The 24,784-nt window shown below is 35.6% G+C and overlaps 1 protein-coding gene across 1 annotated transcript in view; it reads left to right on the top strand.

Annotated features, from left to right (window-relative positions):
* Nucleotides 1-571: 571 nt before the first annotated feature.
* Nucleotides 572-24,784, top strand: part of VPS4B (vacuolar protein sorting 4 homolog B) — a 41,953-nt gene continuing 17,740 nt past the window's right edge. The window contains exons 1-6 of the mRNA XM_044665784.1: nt 572-768; nt 4,809-4,920; nt 7,187-7,343; nt 9,344-9,411; nt 12,279-12,398; nt 14,562-14,718. Coding sequence (XP_044521719.1) covers nt 748-768; nt 4,809-4,920; nt 7,187-7,343; nt 9,344-9,411; nt 12,279-12,398; nt 14,562-14,718 — 635 coding nt within the window. The 5' untranslated portion in view covers nt 572-747. The remainder of the gene's footprint in view (nt 769-4,808; nt 4,921-7,186; nt 7,344-9,343; nt 9,412-12,278; nt 12,399-14,561; nt 14,719-24,784) is intronic.

Raw genomic sequence — 24,784 nt, 5'->3', positions numbered from 1 at the left:
ATTCCTCCTTTTACCCACGTTTCACGCCCTTCCATTCAAAGCCGTGACTCCGTTTTAAGCAGCTTAGAAGATTCGGGTACAATAAGCTCTCCGATAAAAATAACTAGGTGCTTCCGCGCCCAGAGGAGGAACAAGCCCAGGAGCCACAGACACATCGAAATCCTATGTAACGTCTCATAATTTTACCTTCTACAAAACCTCCTAAGCGCCTGTAAGGGTGCAGACATTAATTGCCTACAAGTACTGCTGAATGTAGGAAAAATACTCAGGAAGAAGCCAAGAAGAAAAGTAGGGATTCTGCTCGGTTCTCTCTTTTGCCACGCCTTTCCCGCCAATCAGTTGAGTGCGCCTGCGCTCTTGCTCCTCCCGACTCTTCTCCACCCTAACCTAGAAAGGGCCAGACTCAGTCCCGCCTTCTGAACCGGGTCAGGCATTCCCAAACAGGAATGAGGCGCTAAAGTCACGGAACGCTGCTGGTGACGTAGAAGGAAGTGGCTACTGAACTGGGGGCGGGACAGTAACTCCATTGGGTGGGGGTTTAGTTTGCGGAAGTAGTGAGGAAGGTGGGGGGAGAGGTCCTGTGGGACTAGAGGAAGCTGCGGGAAAAGGACCGGAAGAGGGGCCGTCTTCCTGGGGTCCTAGAATCACTATCTGGCTTCTGCATCCACTCGGTAGTTCGCGACCCGACGCCGTTGTGGCTTCTCGCCTTCCACCCTTCTCTCCTGGCCGTGGGCTCCTCCCGCCGCCATGGCGTCTACCAACCTCCAGGTACTCAGACCACCTACCTCTCCCGCCGCCTCATCCCTCCCGGGAACCCGAGGTCACGAGGTCAAAAGCCGGGATAGGGGGAGGGAAAGGGTGGAACCCGGCTTGAGCTGGGGGTGAGGTGGGAAGGAGAGGGAAGAGGAGTAGGAAGAAGAAGAGGAGGAAGAGGTAGAAAAAAGGAAGAGGACAGGGAGGAGGTTCGGGCTGTGGTTTATGCATCTCCTGTCTTTTTACGAGGTCCCCCGGTCTCTCCGCTGCCCCTGTCCTGATTAACCAGAAGCCCTACCTGTGGTATGAGGTCAACAAGCCAGATATGGAGCTAAGCGCTAGGAGCACACAGGAAGACAAAAAATTAAAAACATCTAATAGTGTGCCCAGTGCTTGGGGCGTGTCAGGCCGGTAGCCAAAAGGGACTTTATTTTACCGGTGAGGAGATTGAGGCCCAAAGGAGGTACTTGCCCAAAGCCCCACAGCTGGGGTGGCAAAGCCAAGACCAAAACTCTGGGCTCCCCACTCCCTAGACCTGGTAGTGCTCTCCTTCCACCATAGCATGAAAAGCCTTGATCAGCTAGGTCAGCTGTCAACCTATATATATATCTCCAGATGTTGAGAGAGGGAGAAAGAAATTTTTCTGGTTTGAGTCTTACAGTAGATCATCTAGAGATATTAGAAAGTATTAGCACTCATACTTTAATTGTTTTTCTGTTCTGTCTCTCTTTGACCCCATTTAGGGTTTTCTTAGCAGAGATACTAGAAAGATTTGCCATTTCTTTTTCCAGTTCATTTTACAGATAAAGAAACTGAGGCAAACAAGGTTAAGTGACTTGCCTGGGGTCACACAGCTAGTGATGGGCTGGATTTGAACTCGGGTCTTCTTGACAATAGGCTCAGTGCTCCTCTTATCTACTGTCACCTAAGGTGCCCTTGCACTCATAATATTAAATGTCAATTTGAGGGTTTATTTGGGGAGGTAGAATTTACTGACTTTTGGTTTCTACCCTAAAGTAGACCAGAGCCCTCAGAGTAGCCCTTAAGATCCACTCTCCCTAGGGTAGTGATGGTGAACCTTTTAGAGAGGCAGTGATCTCCTTAGGTTCTCTTTAGGTACCCTTGGAGATAGGAAGGTGATAAGTCCCACCCGTATCCCTCTGGTTTTCTAGTAAAGAATTCTGGCAAATTCTGTGCTAGGAGGACAGCACATGTGCACACAGAGAGGGCTCTTGAGTGCCCCTCTGGCATGTATGCCATAGGATGGCCACTATAGTCCTAGGGCTTTGGATCAGGACTGGCTTTTGATTTCTTATGAATAAGTGTGACATAACCTGGTACACTATGATGCATTTATATAGCTTGAATGGACAGCATCCAAACTTACCTTTTAGAGTAGAATATCATTCTAAACATTATTTCTTCACTCCTTACAATTCCATTCTGTAGCTTATGTTGTCAATCAGTCTTTTCAGTTGTGTCCAACCCTGTAATTCCAGTTGGGGGGTTTCTTGGCAAAGATACTGGAGTGGTCTGCCATTTCCTTTTTCAGCTCATTTTATAGATGTGAAAACTGAGGCAAATAGGGTTAGATGCCTAGGGTCACACCGCTAGTAAGTGTTTGGCTAAATTGGAACTCAGAAAGATGAGTCTTCCGTGACACCAAGCTTTGTACCCTTTCTACTATGCCAACCAGTTTATACTTAACCTGCATAAATACAAATAATGTATATGTTTTATTAATCTTACTAGTACAAAACTCTATCTTGCCTATATTTATAATATTCCCAAATGAGAAAAATTGAAATAAAATTTTCCTTTAGTTCTGGGTCATGTTCCTAGGACTGTTCACCTTTGACCTCTTTTTGGAGCATTCACATGACAATCAGCCACACAGTGCCAGGATGCAGGTCTGATGAGCCTGGAAGGAAGGGGTTTCCCTTTACACAATCCCCTGTGTTATTCTGTTGGGAGATAGAAATCTCTCAATTGAGGTCTTTGAGAGATTAACATGCCTGTTCTCCCCAGTGAACCATTTCACATAACCAGCTTATACCTCTAAAGATTTTCTTACTAGAGGTGTATAAAATATTGCACTTTACAAAGGGGGAATTACAATGATTTGGGCATAAGAGGGAAAGAAAAGAGAAAGAAAACAAAAATGATTGATAGACACATTGACAAAACACCAGTTAGTGGGCACTCACCTTTGGCATAAGAGTTTACATTCAGAATAAATGATATGTTCAACCCCCTTCAGTTCACTTCATTATATCCCAAAGTTCACTCTGGATCTTTTGATGCAATGTGTGGTTTACACAGGCATCCTTATGGCCCCTTCTCCAAAAGATCCACTTTCTTGATTAGGGATGTTGGCAATTTTCTCTTCGTAAAATTTCTCCAAAAGATTTTAAACGTTGGATTTTAGGATAATTATAAGCACAAGGAAATTTGCATAAGTAACTAAAGATACAAGCTTTTTTTTTTGAACTATAAAACTCATCACTGCTTGATTTTCAATTGCTCTTTTAAAACTAGTTCTGCAACATTATATCTTTATGTCTGACAATTAGGCCAAAAAATCCTTTCAATTTTTTCTATGTAAATGAGTCCAAATAAATTTTCTAACCTGCATCCATTTTTCCTAAACTATTAAAAATTAGAGACTGTATTGTATAAAGTGCTAGAGTCAGAAAGATGTGGGTACACGTGTTACTTCTGATGCTATTTGATGAGGCAAGTTCTATTGGTAAAGGGAATCCCCAACCTGACAGTCACAGATCCTTCCTTTTTTGACAGACATACTTAGTGGTCTTTGTTCAATACATTTTCATTCTATTTTTATTGTATTTTCACTATTTGAAATGAAGGGACCAAATTCTTGTATTAACTTTGCTAACATAGTGGAAAGTACTCTGAAGTGGTACTTATGAGAATCTGGATTGGAGTCCTGATGCAATTAATTTCCTATGTAATTCTGGACAAATCAGTTCACCTCTCTGGGTTTCAATCTGCATGTGTTTGAAATGAAAAGATTGGACTGGGTGATCTGTAAGGTCCCATCCACTTATGAAATTCCATGATTCTACAGTAATGTATTATAGAAAATGTTTGGGTTTTGCTGGATTCTGTAAGAAATCATGAAAATTAATGCTATTTCAGGCTTCAGCAAAAGTCTAGTCTGACCCCTTCATCTCACAGATACCCAGACACAAGCCCAGAGAGGTGACATCACGTATAATTGCTAATTAGTTATTCTGAACATCTTTAATAATAATTATTATTTTTAAGACCCTTACCTTCCTGTCTTGGAGTCAATACTGTGTTTTGGCTCCAAGGCAGAAGAGTGGTAAGGGCTAGGCAATGGGGGTCAAGTGACTTTCCTGGGGTCACACAGCTGGGAAGTATCTGAGGCTAGATTTGAACCTAGGACCTCCCATCTCTAAGCCTGACTCTCAATCCACTGAAGCATTTATAATTATTGATGGAATGTGATACAGGACTGTTTAGTTAACAGTGAAGAAAATAAAACAAGAAAATATTATCAGTAATAGATAGTGGTTCTTGGAGTGAGCACATATAGTTTTTTATATAAATGTGATTTTTCCCTATTTGTCTAATATCTTTTCCTTTCTCTTGCAGTAATTGAACTTATGTAATTATGGAGTTTGGTCTTACTACTTCAGATTGAAAGCTTAATTCTTGGCTGCTATAATTTAAATTGAATGATATTTACTTTTCTTATTTTTCTAGGACTGTTTTTTTTTCTGCTGAACTTTAAGATATTGGGTAGTTTTTAATAGAACTTTAAGATATGTTTTTTGAATTATATATTCTTGATAAGTATATTTAGATATTTTTGGGAATTGCAGTTTATTAAAAATTTTGTTTCATTAAATTAAAATGCAGTTTGATTTTAGAAAATATGGACTAAATTTTGTTTAAGATAATTTGACCATTTTATGGAAGTTTTTCCAAATTAAATTTACTTTATATTATTGACATAATCATACTACTTTGTTTTTCATTACATTGTTGTATGTGTCTTCTTGCAGAAAGCAATAGACCTTGCTAGCAAAGCAGCACAAGAAGATAAAGCAGGGAACTATGAAGAAGCTCTCCATCTATATCAAAATGCTGTACAGTATTTTATCCATGTAGTTAAATGTAAGAATTCATCAGTTAATCATTTTTCTTCTTTAACTTTTTCTTAAAAACAAAAGAAAGATACTTTAATACTTCAGAGAGCTGTGATTTCACCATTATGAATTCTTTCTCTAGTAATGCACATCACAGTCCCTCTATGCTTTTGTACCTGGTCTTCAAAAGTTCTATTATTCTTTTAGAATTGACATATAACCAAGTTTATGAATGTTTTGTCATTCCTTTTGTTCCGAAATCTTCAATACTTCTTGGCCTATTAAGTAAAATTTACTCTTCTGCCCAATATCAGCATACTTCCATTCTAGCACAACCCTATACCTTTCCAGATTTATCTTGTGCTGTTTTCCTCTATAGCCAAAATGACTACTCATTGGCCTTCCCATGGATAATACTAATTTTAACTAGTAGAAAGCACTTTACAATGGGTGAAAAGGCTCTTTAGCATACATTATCTCACTTTACTCTAACTGTAGTCCTATAAATAAGTATTCTGTAGGTAGTATTTTCTTGATTTTACAGATAAGGAAGCTGAGGCTTATAGAGGTAAAGTGACTTGTATAATCATGTGGCTCTTAATTATCAGAATTAGTCTTGGATTTTGAATCCCAGGTATTTCCTTGACTCCAATTCTTAACACTCTTGGCTTTATCTCACTACCTTCAACTTTGTCTCCATGCTCATGTTTATATTATTTCTTATGTCTGGATTCTCCCTAACCCTGTCCCAATTCCCCATTTTATTCCTATCTATACTTTAAAGCTCAGTTCAAATACTATTCTTCCATGAAGGCACACTTTATCAATAATATTCTTCCCCTTAAACATTACATGTAGCATTCATCTTTCTAAAATATGTAAGTTATATATTACAGTTATTTGTACATTAAAAACACAAAGGTAGAAATTGGATTTTGTCTAAACTTTGTATATATCCACAGAGCCTGCCTGCCTATTTTTTTAGTTGAAAATTTGTATCATGAAAACCAATCTTGAGTAGCTAACAGATACAATTACATCTATAATATAGTATTTGATTTGTGAATGGTAATGCTTTAAAATGTAATGGAGGGGGCAGCTGGGTAGCTCAGTGGATTGAGAGCCAAGCCTAGAGACGGGAGGTCCTAGGTTCAAATCTGGCCTCAGACACTTCCTAGCTTTGTGACCCTGGGCAACTCACTTGACCCCCATTGCCTACCCTTACCATTCTACTGCCTCGGAGCCAATACACAGTATTGACTCCAAGACGGAAGGTAAGGGTTTAAAAAAAAATGTAATGGAATTGGTATGCATAATTTTTGAAAATTAGTCTACTAAATCAGATGAGTTTTATTGCATGAACTTTTAAAAGAATTTCTAAGAATATTTGGAAATCTGGCACTTATGTATTAAGAATGAATATTCTTCAAAAATAGGTGAAATAAGAATTGTTAGTAAATGCCAGTTATTTGCCAGTCCAGCAAATGATCCTTTGTATATGTAAGTTGATATATGAAAGATTAATTTTAATGTGTACTATTTTCTTCAGGAAGTTTTATGTTGACTACTTTAATATGCAGTATGTATATCTGTAATTCATATTTTAAAACAATACTGATACTTTGTTTAAAGGTGATAGATACAATTCATCTTTTATGCTTATGAAGTAATTGTTATCAGTAAAGATTTTGGATATAAGAGAAATGGTTAATATGTTATAATTTTAAATTTTGTTTCTCATAAGTGGTTTTATTGGGAGCAGTGAGCTCTTGATTATCTGTTCTAGATGAAAGAGAAAAGGTATATATTATAAAATTGAAATAATCAAACACACTTGATTTTTATTTTTTTTTAAATATTTATACACAGAGTCAATCACAAGAACTTAAGTATTCCATTGGTGTCTTCCCCCCCCCCCCCCAGGAAAAACCTTTAATTTAGTCTGTTTTAATCATTGACTGAGATAGAGACAATGTCTCAAATCCCCAAAATGGTATTTTCATCATTTAAAAAGCAAGTTGGATGGGCAATTTGGATAAAACATTGTTATCCACAGTACTAAGTAAAAGATCTGCATCTCATTGGGCAGATCCTTATAGAAAAAAACATGAACAAAAGTCACAACATTTAAAAGAAAAAGATTTACAAAGACTGGGATCTGAGCTGTGGAGAGTATATCTACTCCATTGCAATTTTGGATTTTTCAAAAAATCAAAACAAAACGTAGATTAAAAAGTTCACTTAATCTGCTACTCAAGGAATTAATGAAGAATCTCTATTCTCTTTTTAATTAGATGAAGCACAAGGTGACAAAGCAAAACAAAGTATCAGGGCAAAGTGTGCAGAATATCTTGATAGAGCTGAGAAGCTAAAAGAATACCTGAAAAAGAAAGAAAAAGCCCCTCAGAAACCAGTGAAAGAAGGACAGTCCAGCCCAGCTGATGAGAAGGGGTATGTCTTATACATTGCTATCGAAACCTTTATTTTCTAGATTCAGTACTCAAAATAAAAATTATTTGTTTAAAACCATTAAAATTTTAAGTGATGACAAAACAGACATCTTCCCTAAATATACTGGTAATAGGAACTCAGTGAGTTTCTAGCAATAGTACTTATTAATTCTGTCTTCTAGATCTTTACTGCATAAGATTAAAAATCATGGTGTAATGGCAGTCTGTGAATTGGAATATACTTATGATACTGGGACATTGTTCTGAGAAGAATTGGGGTATATAGATAAAAATGAAAATTAGATCTTTGACTATGAATAATTTATTAAATTAAAGCTTCATTTGTTGAATGTACATGAATGTCTTATTCAGATATGATTATTTGGTATGTCAAAGAGATAAAAAGTTGATTTAAAACAATTGTAAATACATATAAAAGTATGCTTTCTAGGTGAGTATATTACTGGTAAGCACAGATTCTACTGTCTGTTTAACAAGAAAAATAATATGCAACCACAAAAGTACTTTTGTCTCCTTGTTTAGATCTTTAGGTTGTTTATCATTAGACATGCTTTTCTTGATTGTGGAAGGAAGCTCAAAACTGTTGAGCCGAATGTTACTAGAAAATTGAGAGGATATATTTATTAAGTTCAGTTTTTCAGTTAAAAACAGAAGGGGAAAGAAGTAATAGCTCCTATAAATAGGTCCATTAGTTTTCAACCTTTACTGTGTTTTCTAGTAGTTGTCTTCAGACCATCTATCATCTGTCTTCACCTGTGGACTTCAAAAAGAATCATTAAATTTGTTGTGAGAAAACAATCTCTGATCTTTATTATTAGTTGTTAAGTTCTAGTTTAAAAGATCAGTATTAATACCTATTGCCAATATTTCATTTCATCAGCGTGATTATTACATATCACTTAAAAATATATAGATCTTGACATATGCTGAGTGGCATATATTAAATGACTCATTTGTGCTCTTAAGTTGCAAATATATGAATTGTTGCTTGGTCCATCCTCACAGTTTCAGGAGAGAAAAATTAGTAAAATAATGTATTATAATTATTATGTACATGCTTACTAGATTTTAAGCTCCAAATTATAAACTCCTTGAGGATAGAGACTTAATCATTTTTCTTTTTTTTTTTTGTTCCCAAAATATCACATTATGCCAGGCATAATTAGAACTTAATAAATATTTTAATTGAATTTTTTTAAAAATGACTGATTTTCCCCACTAGTTTCAGATTTTGCATTATATAAATGTAAAAAGTCTGTTCATTTTTATAAAATGCTTTTATGGCATACCTAAATTTCTTGTTTTAATCTTAAAGTTTATTTTTAAGTGAACTGGAATTAGTATACAGCTTGAGAAAAGCACAAAAAGAATCAAAATATATTCTAGAAACTTTCTCCTCTTAAATGCAAAAAATTCATTAGAGAAATTATTTAAGTTACAAAGATAGACCAAACAACAGAATATTTTTTAAAAATGAAAACCTTGAAACATTCTCAAAGAAAGATTGAAAACTCTCAATCCTTTACAAATATAAAATTGTACATTTGTTTTAATATGTTTTGGTAACTTTAAAAAAAAAGAAATTATGAGTCAATAGTGAACTCTAGTGATCTGTAAAACTTAAATTTAGGAACACAAAGTTTGTCTAACAATCTGTTTATGAAAGACAACCAGACTTTAGAGCTCTGGTTCATGGCTTCTTAGTCTCTTTTTCCCCCCCCCATTCATTGCTAATCATTTGATATATATAATGGATTTGATATTTTAGTACTTATTACTTTAATCTATTAAACCCAAGTAACAAACTGTTGCCAGCATTTAGTAATATACATATTTTAAAATTTCCCCTTAAAAATCATAAACATCTACAGTTTGACTTTTCCCCCTATTACTCATATCTGTTTTATTTTATTCATATCTGCTTTATTTTGTATCCTATCAGTGAATAGTCATTTGAATATATTTAATTCTTTTTATTAGGAATGACAGTGATGGGGATGGAGAATCAGATGATCCAGAAAAAAAGAAACTTCAGAATCAACTTCAAGGTTGTTGTTCAAGAATTCCCCCTTAAATTTGTTACCTTTTAAAAATAATTTATAATTAATTGTCATTTAAGTGATATATTTGAATAAGATTCAAGAACCAAATCTCTTTAAATATTAGTAATGTGATGTTAAATTATCTGTGTTTGTTTTGATTTAGAGCATTTAAAAAGAAGTGTGCTCCTCTGATAACTTTTGGCGGGGCTTTTCGCATAACAGTAATTGCCTTTTTGTTTCCTCATTAAATAATAGATTTTCAGGCATTTTCTTTATTTTCTGCCTTGACTCTGTACTAGCTAACTGAAAATCGGTCAGAGATCTACAATTCTTATGAAGACATTAATGATAAACTCAATCAGTGGATCAGAGATATATATCAAACATTACTGCTGTGAGACAGTATACCAAATGATTATAAATGAAAGATGATGTCTTATTAAAAGGAAAAAATGAGAAATCATTAATTGGGCAGAAGGAACAAAAAAAATGTGAGTGCTTTTTATATGCAAAGCACTCTGCTAAGCTCTGGGGATACAAATGAAAAAGCAACACAGTCCCTTCTCTCTAGGACCTTATGTTCTAATAGGAGTAAGCAACATTTATGGGAGGTTTTAACTTCAAGTCAGCTGTGAAGGTCCAGCGGTAGAACAAATTAGAAATAACTTTATTCTGATTATTTCCATAGCTTCTTTTATTGCAGCCTTATTCTTTTGAATTCCTACTTGTTTGCCTTCATAAATAATTTTCAAGTAGCTTATCACTCTACTTCTATAAAAATCTTTTAATAATTAGATCAGTGATTCAATCTCTATTGCCATTATTGGTAGGATTTGTAAGACATTATAACCTTTTTAGCTTAATTTTTGAACAAAATAGTATGTTTTATATATTCCAATGATTCTCGGCCTTTTGGCTAAGATCAAGTGTCCTATATATCCCAATGATGTTTGGGATACTTAGTATTTGAACAGCTAGGTGGCATAGTGGATAGAGTGCCAGGTCTGGAGTCAGGAAGACTTATCTTCCTGAGTTCAAATTTTGCCTCAGACACTAGCTGTGTGACCCTGGGCAAGTCACTTGACCCACTTTGCCTCAGTTTTCTCATCTTGAGATGAGCTGAAGAAGGAGCACCTTTGCAAAGAAAACCCTTAATGGGGTCGCAAAGAGTTGGATACAACTGAAAACAACTGAACAACAAGAAAATGACAAAATGGTACTTAGAAGCAAGTCACTGTTGTTGTGATGATTATGCATTTACTAAGTGTGGAGAGTTACTACCATGTGACTATTTTATAGTCTTAGAGAAGGAAAGGACCTAAAAACTCATCTATTCCAAAACCCCTTTATTTTACATTTGTTGAAACTTCTTAGAAAGGACAAGTGGTTCTCTGAGAGTTATACAGCTAGTTAATGCATAAGCAACACTAAAACTTGGGTCTCCCAAATCCAAGACCAGTGTTCTTTTTACCATGGCTTTATTTCAGTGCTAAAGCATTTTCCATTTCTTTGTTTTGCAATTCTTTCTCATAAAGTAAATATTTAGATGGACTGACTTGTTCTTAGTTCTTACTTTTGGAAGAAATGGAAACTACACTTTCTTTTTTTCGTGCCCTACCAGTTAATATTTGCTAGATCTAATTATTGCTTTTCTGAAAAAATATATTTTTAAACTTCTGGTTTAAAAAATGAGGAAATAAAGTTGGCATTTGGTGAAAAATAGGTAAAAATATTACTAATAATTGTTCTATGTTGTCCTCTTTTAGTCATACTCTGCTTGTATGTAGATCTGACATTTATAAGATAATGCTTCCCTTTATATGGAATATATTCTTTCTATATCTCTTGCTGCAACAAAGCAGTATTTTAAATCCCTCTGGAAATCATATGGTAATTTTGTGTGTTTAAGGATGTCCCTTAAGCCAAACCTCTTAGTGTCCTGGACAGCTTTCTAAAGATCATAAATTGGTCAAATATGCTCTTGTACAGAGAATTTCTTTGGAGAATTTTTTCCCCTAGTGGTGTCCAACTCAAATAGAAAGGATTCTCTCAGGCCACATATTGACTTGGAAAACCACAAGTTAACATTATCTCTCTTTTATTTTATTTTTCTTTATTTCGTTAAACATCGTCCATTTATATTTCATTAGTAAGCACTAGAGAGTTTAACAACTCTGTGTTACATCATTACATGGGTCTAGGCCAAAACAAAAACAAAAGTAGACTTGTAGGGTTACACTACTGTAAGGTACTATAGAATTATAAGCTAATATTTTGCTATCATACCTTTGAAGAAACTGAGAGAGATTAAGCAACTGTTCCCCTTAAACAGCTAATTGCTATCAAAACAGGACAAAACTACGGAAGTCTCTTGACTCATGAGTCCAATCTTCTTTCCACTTTTTCACATTATTTTTCAGACAATATTTCAAACCTTTTTAGGAAGGTTTTATAATGCATACCTTCAGTACTTCCATTTCATATTTCATTATCTCAGGGGTTTGTGATTTTTGTGGTTGTGGATATTCCCTTCACTGATGCGTATTGCAATCCCTGTGACTTGTTTAAACAGCTTTTAAGATTTTCTGTTGATGCATCGCTGTACAGATAAACTGTTGATGAGCCTCTCCCTACTTACCTAGCTTGTTAGTCCTCAGTTGGCATTCCATCAGAGAGCTCACATGGCAGGCCTCCCCTCCTTAGCAGAATTGACTAGAGTTTGCACTTAACTTGTGTTCCAAGAGCCTGTTACCTCCACATCAACAGTGAGGTGTCAGTAGTACTTTGGAAGAGGGTCTTGGGTCCATCAATTTTTAGATTAAATAATATCATAGTCTTTCTTAATTCGATTTCTAAAATAATTCCTATTTTAGGTGCCATTGTTATAGAACGACCAAATGTAAAATGGAGTGATGTTGCTGGTCTTGAAGGAGCCAAAGAAGCTCTTAAAGAAGCTGTGATATTGCCCATTAAGTTTCCACATCTCTTTACAGGTGAGATCACTGACTCATTTGTGTGAGTCAGTTGGTAGAGAGTTATCTGTTCAATGAGGAATAGCCCAAGGAGTTCTTTTACAGTAGAACTGTCTTTGAGATTGTCTGGTTAGCTTAAGAAACTCACTTTAGCTTCAGTCTCTTAGGAGGAGGAGAACATCATCAGTAAAAGTAATGGCAACCTGTCTGGAATGAGAAGCAAGAGGATATTTTAGCAATTCCTAATATAGAATATGGCCCTTAATAATAACAAATGACTATCTTTTCCACTAGTGGTAATGAGTTTACAAAAAACCATGTGTTCATTCTTGCCCCCATTCTATGAATTAATTAAAAACATAGCTTTTCAGATCTTAACAGTAAAACCGAGTTTTCTTATGTGCTGAGCTAATTGTTGTGAATAGGGGTCAAATCCATTACTGACAACACTATAACTTGAACCAAAAGACTTAGATGGGACTATCATGTATAAAGTGAGCATTCAGTTAATGCTGTTATTTATAAGGAAGACCATGTGCCAGCATGGCATTGATTTTCTTCTTTTGTTGCAGCTTATAAGAATATTTACTATCTTATAAAGAATGAGAAAACTTCTTACTGAAATGCTAGACAAAACTACTTGGTGTGTGAAAAAATATGTAAAATTACATGAGCATTGTGTTAGAATAATTATTATTTAGTATTTGAAAATATAGCCCTATTGATATCTTTTGACTAATTCTCCAGCTAGTAAGTGAAATTTTTCTCTCATGTATTTTGTATATATACATGTGTGCATACACACATATACAAATATATTTACATATTTGTATTTAAATAGACTCATTTAAAAAATTAATCCTTGTCATACTTTTTGTCAGATTTATTTGCCACAAATACTTCCCACAAAATACTTTTTTAATCTTTTTACATTTATATAAAACATATAAATATATTTCTAATAACTTCTTGATTTCAAATTTTTCCTTTTCCACAATTTAGGTAGATTCTTCTAATTTTAATGATTTTTAGTATATTTAGATAATTGATAGTTACTGCAGCATATTATGTAATGTGGCTTCTAGACCCATTTTTTCCTGTATAACTTTACAACTTCCCTCAGTTTTGCAGATCTTTTATATAAAAAATAATCTTTAATGACATCTTATTTTCCTTGTTTAGTTGTGTTTAAGTAGCCGCTTTTAACCCAGAAAAGCCATCATAGTTTTCTCTTAGATAGTGAAGCATACATGAACAAAAATTTGCCTGAGTTTTTTTAAACTTTTACCTCCTATCTTAGAATCAATACTATGTATTGGTTCTAAGGCAGAAGAGCAATAAGGGCTAGGCAATGGGAGTTAAGTGACTTGCCCAGGGTCACACAACTAAGAGGTGCCTGAGGCCAGATTTGAACCTAGGACCACCCCTACCCACCCCCATCTCTAGCCTTGGCTCTCTAACCATTGAGCCATGTAGCTACCCTCTGCCTAATTTTTACATTAAGCAATAAAACTGGGTTTAAAGCCTAAATTCCTAATTAATGGTACCTAATCTAATTGTGTATTAAGTAATAAACCTAACTCTAGCTTTACACATAGTCTTTCTAGAATCCAGAGTTAAATAGAAGAACCACATGTGATTGAAATCATAGAATTATGATAGGGCATCATGGGATAGCAAGGTGGCTCAATAGATACACCAGTATACAGTATTGATTCTAAAACAGAAATTAAGGGTTTAAGAAAAGAAATATACTCATTACCCAAAATTTTCCTCCAAAGAAGGGGTATTTCCCTATGACGCCATAGTAAAATGCATTGTAGCTGATACTTGGTCAGAAAGTGATTCATGTAAATAAGAATGCTATCTATAAAAATAGTGATGAAAGGACTTTTAAAATGTCCATCAAAAAGTCTATCTAGAAAAACAAAGAGTAAAATACTTCCAAGTTGTATCAATATAAGACTGACTCAACACATTTTTATACCCTATGGCACTGCTTATAGCTTTCTTTGTCTCACTGTTCAAAAGACTTTTTCTGTTGTTGTTATGAAAATGTATTCCATAGCATTGTTTACTGCCAGAGTTTAAGTTTTAGGGATGACTGGTTATCTGGTTATGATCCTATATTGGAATTAGTAATATTGATCCTATCTTAAACTTAATTTCTACTCTTAATTTTAGGTAAAAGAACCCCATGGAGGGGCATTCTTCTGTTTGGGCCACCTGGAACAGGGAAATCCTATTTGGCCAAAGCAGTTGCTACAGAAGCCAACAACTCGACATTTTTTTCAATATCTTCCTCTGACCTTGTTTCCAAGTGGCTAGGTGAAAGTGAAAAGTAAGTTATCAACTAGAGTTTATTAAGACACATTTCTTCATAATTCTTTAGAATCGTCTAATATCCATCACTCTCATAAAATGCAATTCCTACAAGAGTTCAGAAATTCATTGTACTTTTTACAAATTGCTTTTTTGGAATATTCATTTGTATTATGCTTATTAAGTTAGATAACTACTACTAAGTTGCTGTGAAGTATAATACCCTTGAAGGGAAGAACATTTAGATAATAAATTATTTCTTTTGTTTAAGTTCCATGCTCTCACTAATGAGGATCTGTTTGCAGAAAAACAGAACTATTATAATAGAACTCAGTCCCAGGTGGTAATGCTGAACTCTAATTTCCTGGCAGAAAACAAGCAAGGAGCAGAATACTATTTCATTTAAAAGATAGCTACATATTATTGGTGTTGTGATGATCATTCATGTTTATTGGTGAAAGTACTTGGAATAAGTGTTTAGAGAAAACTGTATATAAGTATATCTGTAAGAGGGAGATTTAGATATTTATAGATATGTATTTAAAATGTGGTTGCCAGGAGTCAACAATTCAGATTGGTTCCATAATTAAAATAGACCCAAGTCAGGATCCAGCTTAAGGTAGTTTATTTACAATTAGGAAGGTAAAAGGTAGGTAAATAGAGAGAGGGAGAGGCCAGTCCAGGCCTGGAGACGCCTGGACTGAGAGAGAGGGTTAAAAGACTAATTAAACTAGGTTACAAGCCACAAGACCTTAGAAATCAGAGAGGCTATAAGCCTACTTAAGGCAGAGCTTGGAAACGCCAAGGAAGTCAGCCTACCTTACCCATGTGACAATTCAGAGTAGAAGCATTCTGAGGTCTCAGGGGAGCACCTTCAGCACCAAGTCCAAAGCCGGAACTTCTTCATCAGGTTGTAACCCACATATTTAAAGAGATAGTGTCTCTCGTCATTTCCTATGGGCCACCTTTAATTCAAGTGGACCAATGGCAGCCTCTACACTGATTTGGACTGCCCAAAGGACAGTCCCTTGTTCTTGATTTTATACTTATTGTCAAGTGTGATTAACTATCTCCCCTCCCCTTTTGTGGGAGGTGGGGATGATATAATCTAGATTGTCATGTGTGATTAAATCTCCACTCCCCCTGAGGGAGGTGGGGATGATATAATCTAGATGCCTAGGGTAAGTAGATTTTTGACTATGAATGGGCTAGAGTTAATTTAATTTACACATATCCTATATAATATTAGCTTGATTAATGTCAGTTTACAATAATGTTATGTACCATTTTATTTTACAATAAGTTAAGTACCATTGTAATGACACAAACACCACTGTAAAATTATTTGATCAGCTATCTATGACATTGTTCTTATAAATGTCTCTTCTGTAATACTTTTCCTCTGAAGTCTTATTTTAATGAAGCCAGTTAGTAATATCAGCTAGACTTTATTTATATATATTTATTTACTTAGAATATTTTTCCATGGTTACATGATTCATGTTCTTTCCCTCCCCTCATCAGGTAGATGGGCATGGATTAAACAGTTTTCCAGTGTTCTCTTGACTGTTAATTTCCATTACCATTTTGTGAAGACTTTCCAATCTGTTATTTCTCTCATCTCATATCTAGGAGCAATGTCTAATCACAGTTTTGCAAATGGATAGTGTGTTATTTAGAATTTCTGGGGTTCCATTTAGAGGTATTAAGCCTCACTATATGTAGATATATGATAAACTTCCTGTGGACATGTGGGGGGACTTTGAAACTACATTTTCCATGGTCCAACGGGTTTCCTGCTTTGGATGATGTCTTCAAGGTAAAGCCCAGCTTTAAATATTGGGAAGTTGGCTTTGACTTCCTCTTTGCTACCTGAGCATGCTCCCAGGGGAATGTAGAAAGGATTAAGGAAGGTACGGAACTTAACGGTGGAGGTGGAATTTTTGAAATAGACAGGTGCGTGGTCCAGTTTTATTCTATGAACATGGGCCTAAATAAAATATTAGTTTTCCTATAATATCAGCCTTTATCATTTTTAATCATTACAATAGCATGGTTTAATAATTTTTAATTTTTTTATGCCCTGCGGGGCTTATTTAGTCCCGTTGTGTTGTTCCAAAACAGTTTTTGTTGTGGGGGGAGGGAATAAGAAAATGAGAAGCATTCCTGAAAAACCAATTTTCCAAATTTGGAAAGTGTAATTTTCAATATACTACAGATCTCTCTTTTATGAGCTAAACATACGTTAGCAAATATGAGCATTTCCACATAAAAAGAACAAGAAAAGAGGATTGTATATGAAAGTGAATATGTTGGATATGACTTTATTTTAAATATATATGTGTATATATATGTATACATATGTGTGTGTATTTATATTTGTATACATATATTAAATTTAACACTATTAACAGTGAGTTATTTCTGTGTTCCCTTTTGAACTTCCTACTTCTGTCTTCTATATATTTTGAAATATTTTATTGACTTTTTTCTTTTTTTTCACATCACTCTTACTACCCACTTCCCCCAAAATAAAAATATTTTTTTATTTTTATTTAGAATATTTTTTCCATGTTTCCATGACTCATGTTCCTTTCCCCCCCCAAACCCCCCCTCCCCCGTCTCTCCTCCCCTCTTCCAAAGCCAACAAAGCAGTTCCACTGGGTTATACATATATCATTGTTCAAAACCTATTTCTGTTTTATTCACATTTGCAGTAGAGCAATCCTTTAATAACAAAACTCACATCCCTATCACATCCCTATCATACTACATGATTGATCTCATATTTTTCTAATATATTTCTGGTTCCACAGTTTTTTCTTTGAATGTGGATAGTGTTCTTTCTCCCAAGTTCCTCTGGATTGTCCTAGGTCATCGCATTGCTGCTGGTAGAAAAGTCTATTATATTTGATTTTACCACAGTGTATCTGTTTCTGTGTACAATGTTCTCCCGGTTCTGCTCCTTTCGCTCTGCATCAATTCCTGGAGGTCTTTCCAGTTCACATGGCATTCCTCTAGTTCTTTATTCCTTTCGACACAATAATATTCCATCATATATATATATATCATATAACAATAATATTCCAACAGATACCACAATTTATTCAGCCATTCCCCAATCGAAGGCTACCCCCTTTTTCAATTTTTTGCCACCACAAAGAGCGCAGTTATAAATATTTTTGAACAAGTCTTTTTCCTTATGATCTCTTTGGGGTACAAACCCAGCAGTGGTATGGCTGGGTCAAAGGGCAGGCATTCATTTAAAACTCTTTGAGCATAATTCCAAATTGTCCTCCAGAATGGCTGGACTAATTCACAACTCCACCAGCAGTGTCCCAATTTTGCTATAACCTCTCCAACATTTATCACTTTCCTTTGCTGTCATATTGGCCAATATTCTAGGTGTGAGGTGGTACCTCAGAGTTGTTTTAATTTGCATTTTTCTAATCGGGAGGGATTTAGAACATTTTCATTTGCTTATTGATAGTTTTTATTTCATCCTGTGAAAATTGACCATTCATGTCCTTGACCATTTGTCAATTGGGGAATGGCTTGATTTTTTGTAATTTTGACTTAATTCGGAAAATTAAACTTTTGTCAGAGTTTTGTTATAAAAATGTTGTCCCTGGTTTTTGCTTTCCTTCTAATTTTGGTTGCATTGGTTTTGTTTGTACAAAAACTATAAAAGTATTTTCTTATAGCAGATAAAGTAAAACAAATCTGCATTTTGTTCATAATCTGAAAAAAATGTCTCATTTTGCACTGCTAGACCATCACCTCCAACTAGAGGTGGGAACAGTGTTCTTCGGTCTTCAGGGTTTTTTAAACTGTTTTTTAAACTGTTACCTTCTATCTTAGAATGAATACTGTGTATCATTTTCTAGGCAGAAGTGTTAAGGTCTAGGCATTGACTTGCCCAGAGTCACACAGCTAGGAGTGTCTGAGGCCAGATGTGATCCTAAGACCTTCTGACTCTGGGCCTGGCTCTCCTATCTGCTGACCTACCTAGCTCCCCCTTCTAAAATCTTGATTGGTTATTGTATTTTTCATAGTTTTTAAGTTTTTCATAGCAGAGTTTTTTCTTTATGTTATAGTTTTTATAAAAATTGTTCTGATTATTGTCTTATCAGTATATGTCAGTGGTTACAAGTCTTCCCAGATTTTCTGCAATCTTTTCCTTTCATCTTTTTTTACCTCTGCTTCATACATACAGTGCCCAAGATATCACAAAAAGCTGTCACTGCTATTTATGCTTATTTGTATTGTCCATAATAGACTTCACTAAGGTCTGTTATGATTAAAAATGATAAAGACTGATATAATAATAAAAATTAGTAGTTTAATTAAAGCCATGGCCATGTTGGTAAAATATATATATGACCACGCCTGCCTAGCTTTTACCGACGGAGTCCATCCTCTCTCCCACATGCCAGCCAGCTCCTCAGGAAGATCAAGGGGCTTTTTCTAGACCCTCCCCTGAATTTAAACTGTCCTATGCGAGGGGACGTTTGACGTCCCCATGCCCAAAGAGCTGGAAATCGGAAACCCATTGAACCATTGGAAATGTAGTTTCAAAGTCCCTCACATGTCCATAGGGAGTCTGTAACATACTTTTAAATGGCATCTCCCCAATTCCAAATATACAGGCCAGAGTATCAAACTAGTTAATTCTGAGCAATAGGTTTCTCATTTGGTAAGGAATTTTTGTTCATTAATAAACTATGAAAGAAAAATTCAAAATACTTCTCAGTTCCATATGGTTCCCTTTTGGTTTCTCTGGTAATGGTGGCAGAATGGGTAAAAAAAGAGACAAAGGATGCCCTGATTCAGCAACTTTTAATTCTTCTGTAAACATTAACTTAACTGTTATTAAGCCAGTGAACATTCAAAGTAATGCAAGCTCAATGTGAATCAGTAGTACTGTGCTGAGGAACCCAAAACTAATGTGATCCTGGACTATGATTAAGAAAGGCACAGCTTCTAGGACTAGGGAGGTGTCTTATTCGGTTTTGGAATGTTGATAAGCTGGAAAGTGTCTAGAGGGAGGAACCAGGAATGTTGAAGAGCCTGCAGTTAAAATCATATGAAGATTAGTTGAAGGAAATGGACATATTTAGCCTGAAGAGAAGACTCAAGGACAGTGCCCAGTATAATTACCGACACATACTAGGTGCTTGTAAATGCTTTTTTATGTAATATGCTAGCTGTCTTCAAGTATTTTATGTGGAGAAAGACTTAAATGTGTTCTCTGATCTCTGCAGAAAGAAGTAAAAACAATAAGTGAAAAAACGTATGATTACAACATAGACTTGTTCTCAAAGCTAGGTATGTTATAGGAGGGATTTCTTTTCTATGTAGGTTGAATTAGGAGATCCTTTTGGTTTCTCAAACTGTGATATTAAGTGGATACATTGTTAGAACTGAGTCAAATCTTGACATTCTTGAAATGGCTAGACAAATTGAGCATATTTCATATACTTAAAGTATGCCAGACTTTGGCGACAAGTGCTAAGGCAACAAATACAAGCAAATAAGAGAATCTTTGACCTGAAGGAACTTTCTTTGTAATGATAGGAGGGGAAGTCAGGGAAGGATAGCCAGTAAAGCAGTTGTCAAGGAAGAGTAAGTCTAGAGAATGGAATCTGGATAGCAGGGGAGCATTGCTGAGACAATAGTCCAGTGAGATGGTCACTAGTCAAGAAAGTAGAGCCCCAGGGCATGAGTTTTTTCAGGGTGGCAAAGTGGTCAGCAAGGAGATATGAGTCAGGAGTGAAACTGGAAATGAAATCAGAAGGCAAAAGGAAGTAGCCCCTAAATGATTCACAGATTCTGCTTGAAAAGGAATTGATTTTCTCTTGTGTCCAAAACCAACGTTCTCTATCATACTCCATGCCTGCTCTCCATCATCCTGCTTCTTCTACGTGACAACCCTTCAGAGCAAGACCTCTGAATTGAAATAGCTGCTGAGCCACATGTTGAACCACCCCATGTTGAAATGGGCCAACAGAAACAACAGTAGGGAAAAAGCTTAACAGAAATTGAAGCAGAAGAAAAAGGAAATGAAAAGCATCAAAAAAAAAAAGAAAAAAGGAACTGGAAGAAGCAAAGGGAGAAGGTTAATTTGCTGATACCAGTATGATACTTGTATTTTCTCCTTTACACTGTTCACCTTTGGCCTGAGTAAATAAAACCTATAGTTTTTTACCTGAGCATTCCATAGGGAAGTGAGTTATGTTCTACATGTGCTTCCAGGCCAGGTACAGGGGGGCACTTCACACTAACCTGAAACAAATTCTATAAGACCAAATATGCTTCTTTGAAATTTATTTTACTTAGGTGTGCCAGTGAAACCTTTTCCATGTGATAGGCCTTCAGATACTTTATGATTGTTATTAGAGGTCACTAAGTCTTTGCTTCAGGCTAACCATCCCCATTTCTTTCAGCAGGCTTCTTATTTCACTACCATAAGATTCTCTTCCATTTTTGTTGCTCTCTAGGCACTTTTTCTAGCTTATTTGTCTAAATAAAACAGAGTGCCCAGAACTAAGCACGTATTCTAGATGTGATCTGATCAGAGCAAAAATCAGTATGACAGTCATGTTATTCTGGATTATTTACGCTTCTTAATGAAAGCTAAATGGCAGTAAGTGCATTTGGCTACTGTGTCACACTGTTTACTAATTGAACTTACAGTCTACAAAAACCCCAGATAATTGTTACATGTTTTCTAGTATTGAAATTGACCTTTTGTTCCCAAATGAGGAACTTTTAAGTTTATCCTTTGGAATTTCATCCTGCTAAATCTAATCCAAAATTCTAGTTTCAAAGATATTTTTGGATCCTGTAATCTGCAATGTTCAGTCCTATCCAACTAGGTGTCATCTGCAGACTTGATAAGCTTGTCATCTATGCTTTTGTCCAACTTATTGATAAGAATGCTGAACAACATAGGACCAAGGACAGATCCGTTGGGTCACCTCTCCACTATAGAGTTATCTCTAGACTGAAATGTATTTATTGACCACTATTTAGGGGTGGAGCCAGTCTACCAATTCTGAGTCCATCAATCCAAATCTACTCAAGACAGATGTATTAGTATAATGATCTCTTTGTGTTCAAAATACAGTGTTCTATTATCAGTATTTATAATAATATCCTTGAAGCCCTGTATATCTTCAAGTGCCTTCTTCAAATCATCTAAGGTTAAATTATATTTTTAATATTAAATGTATTTATTCTATTCTACTTTTTAAAATTAGCAGTTCCTGTATGCTATATTCTTATAGAATTCCAAAGTAGAAGAGACTTTAGAAATTGTCTAGAATCCAGAGTTAGAGGGGATTTGAGAAGTTAAATCTATACCTGAACAGAAATTCTATCATACCATGCCTGATAAATGCTTAAAGGTCTTTAGTGATAGGGAAATTAGGAGGTAGCAATTTCCAATTTTAGTTATCTTCAATTGCTAGGAGGTTTTCCCCCCCTCATGTTAATGCAATTTGGTGGCAGTGAGCTAATCAGAATACCTTGTTCCACAAACATTCTTTGTAAATGGAGAGTAACTACTTTTGGTTGCAGTCTGAAATAACAGATTTAGACATATATTATATCCTTGTTATTGTACTTTTTGCCATAATTATTTAATTCCATTTAACCAGAGAATTGTGAAAATTTTTAATTGATTCTGATCTAATACTTAGGAATTTTTCCAGGGTAGTTTAGGACCAATTTTGTTTTATAAAATCTATAGAGTTCAAATGAAACCATATTTATAGGTTATGAGATTTATTAGAAGCTATAGCATTTGTTATTATGACTAATGCACACTACAAATAGGCCCTTTCTCTTACTGCTATTAGTTATTTCTTTCTTTCCTTAAATCTTTAATGTTCCATAAGATAGAACAGAAAGAAGTTGTGTGGAAAATATGAGACTTATTGCCTGTGTTTAATAAGTTAAAAGCTTAGGCCACATCTAACAAGAAAGCCCTTGTGTTCTTTGCTCTTTGTTATATCAATATTTTGCCTTTTGTTTCTCCAAACCTATAGACTGAGTCCTTGCACGTAGAAATTGGAATAGGGCCTGGACCTGTGATCTCATTCCTTTCTTTACCTCTTGGGTGAGGAACATCCTTCATCCAATTAAGGTTGGCAACTTCTCTGCAATTTTTGGTCTTAGAGAGTATCATAACACACTGACTTGCCCAAGGTCACATAGCCAGTATGTGTCCAAGGTGGAACTTGAATTCAAATCTTTCTTACTTCAAGGTTGGCTTTCTTTTCCCTATAACACTCGACCTCTCTTGAACAGAAGTCACACCCAGACTCTATTTAGATGTCTGGATGAACACCTTTGGGAACAGTATGGAAGGTTGACATGACTTTTTTTTTTTTTTAACTTTACTTTTTGTTTTAGAATTGATACTAAATATCAGTTCTAAGACAGAAGAGAGATAAGGCCTAGGCCAGTAATGGTAAACCTAAGGCAGGGGTATTAAAGGTGGCACACAGAACACTCAATGTGGGCATTTGGCCACCCTCATCCCCACCCTGATTTCATTACTAAAAAGGCTGAGGGATTTGGGCAGAGCTGCTCCCCTCCCTCTCTCCATCATACCTGATGACATTTTTTCATATTCCCCACCTCTCTGTCTAGTAGCCCAATAGGAGAGCTTTCTCCTTCTCTGGGGGGGGGGGGGGGTGAGGCAGGGTCTGCCCAGCACTTGGTGGAGGGGAGGGGTGTGGCACTAGGTCTGGGGAGGGGGCAGGCATAGCACATGGTCTGGTGGTGGTGTGGGGACAGGGCCTGGTACTCCATCTCAAAAAGGTTTGTTATCACTGGTCTAGGTAATCAGAGTTAAGTGATTTGACCAGGGTCACACAGCTAGGAAGTATCTGCAGCCAGATTTGAAACCAGAACCTCCTTTTTTCTAGGTCTGGTATGTTATCCACTGTGCTACCTAGCTGCCCCTTGTGACATTTTTTAGTAGAACATTTTTCAGACCTGATAGCATATACTTGTAGTCTGTGTTCCTAGAGATGTTGAAGTCGGTGGATTGCTTGAGTGCAGGAGTTTCAAGCTGCAATAGGGATAATACAGAAGATAATCACCCTTAGAGGCCCATTGGCATTGGGATCTGATCCATGAGTGCAGGTGCATTTTAAGCTTTGGCAAGATAGAGTTCAAATAAAACCCATGACATGATTATACTTGTGGATGGCCTTAGTTTGGGATAGGCTTTTGAAAAAAACACTATATCTGTATAATTCAATTTTCCATTTGGTGTTAAATTAAGAAACTCCAATATGAAAGCAACATTATATTTGTTTAGTTACATGAAGGCAAGTATTAAATGTCTACTGTGTGTAAGACACTGCTAAGCACTGGATAATATGGATATGCACAGAAAAAGTCTCTGCTCTTAAGTTGTTTATGTGGGGGACGCCAACATGTAAAAGGAAGCTGGAAAGTGATGATGTGGACATGGTAAAGAAAGTCCTGTAGTATATGAGTCAGCAGTATAGTCTGGAGGGGAATACATACAAATATTTGTAATGCTGTAATCTATTAAAAATACTTAAGCAAATTTTCTGATCGAATATGCATGCTTATCTATCAGGCATTTGATGCTTGAATGTGAGCAAAGCCTTTTTTGATTCCTATAGACTTTAGGAGATCAGTGGTAGAAGAACTTAGACTATGCAATATAGATATCTTTCTTCAAGAAAATATTCAAAAAATCCAAAATTGTAAAACAAATAAATTAGGGACTAATTAGAAGCTATAGGGTACAAGAACTTAATACTAAGTCAAACTTTAACTAAAAACAGCTTGAAGTTCAATCAAAGTGAATGGTAAAGTTTCTTTGGTTATAAATACCTAAATGAGTAGAGAAATGTAATGTGATTTACATAAAACTTTCCCAGAAAATTTTTATATTATAAAGTAAGGTGCTTTATATTTCTGTATGTGGGTATATACATATCTACACACGCAAATACTATAACCCAACAGCTTTTTCTTTTATGTCCCAAGAAGATCACTTAGTTGCTATAAAAAGGCTATTCTTCTTGCCTTTTTCC

The sequence above is a fragment of the Gracilinanus agilis genome, chromosome 1, assembly GCF_016433145.1.
Source record: "Gracilinanus agilis isolate LMUSP501 chromosome 1, AgileGrace, whole genome shotgun sequence".
Classification (NCBI taxonomy): domain Eukaryota; kingdom Metazoa; phylum Chordata; class Mammalia; order Didelphimorphia; family Didelphidae; genus Gracilinanus; species Gracilinanus agilis.
This window is presented reverse-complemented; position numbering and strand designations above follow the sequence as displayed.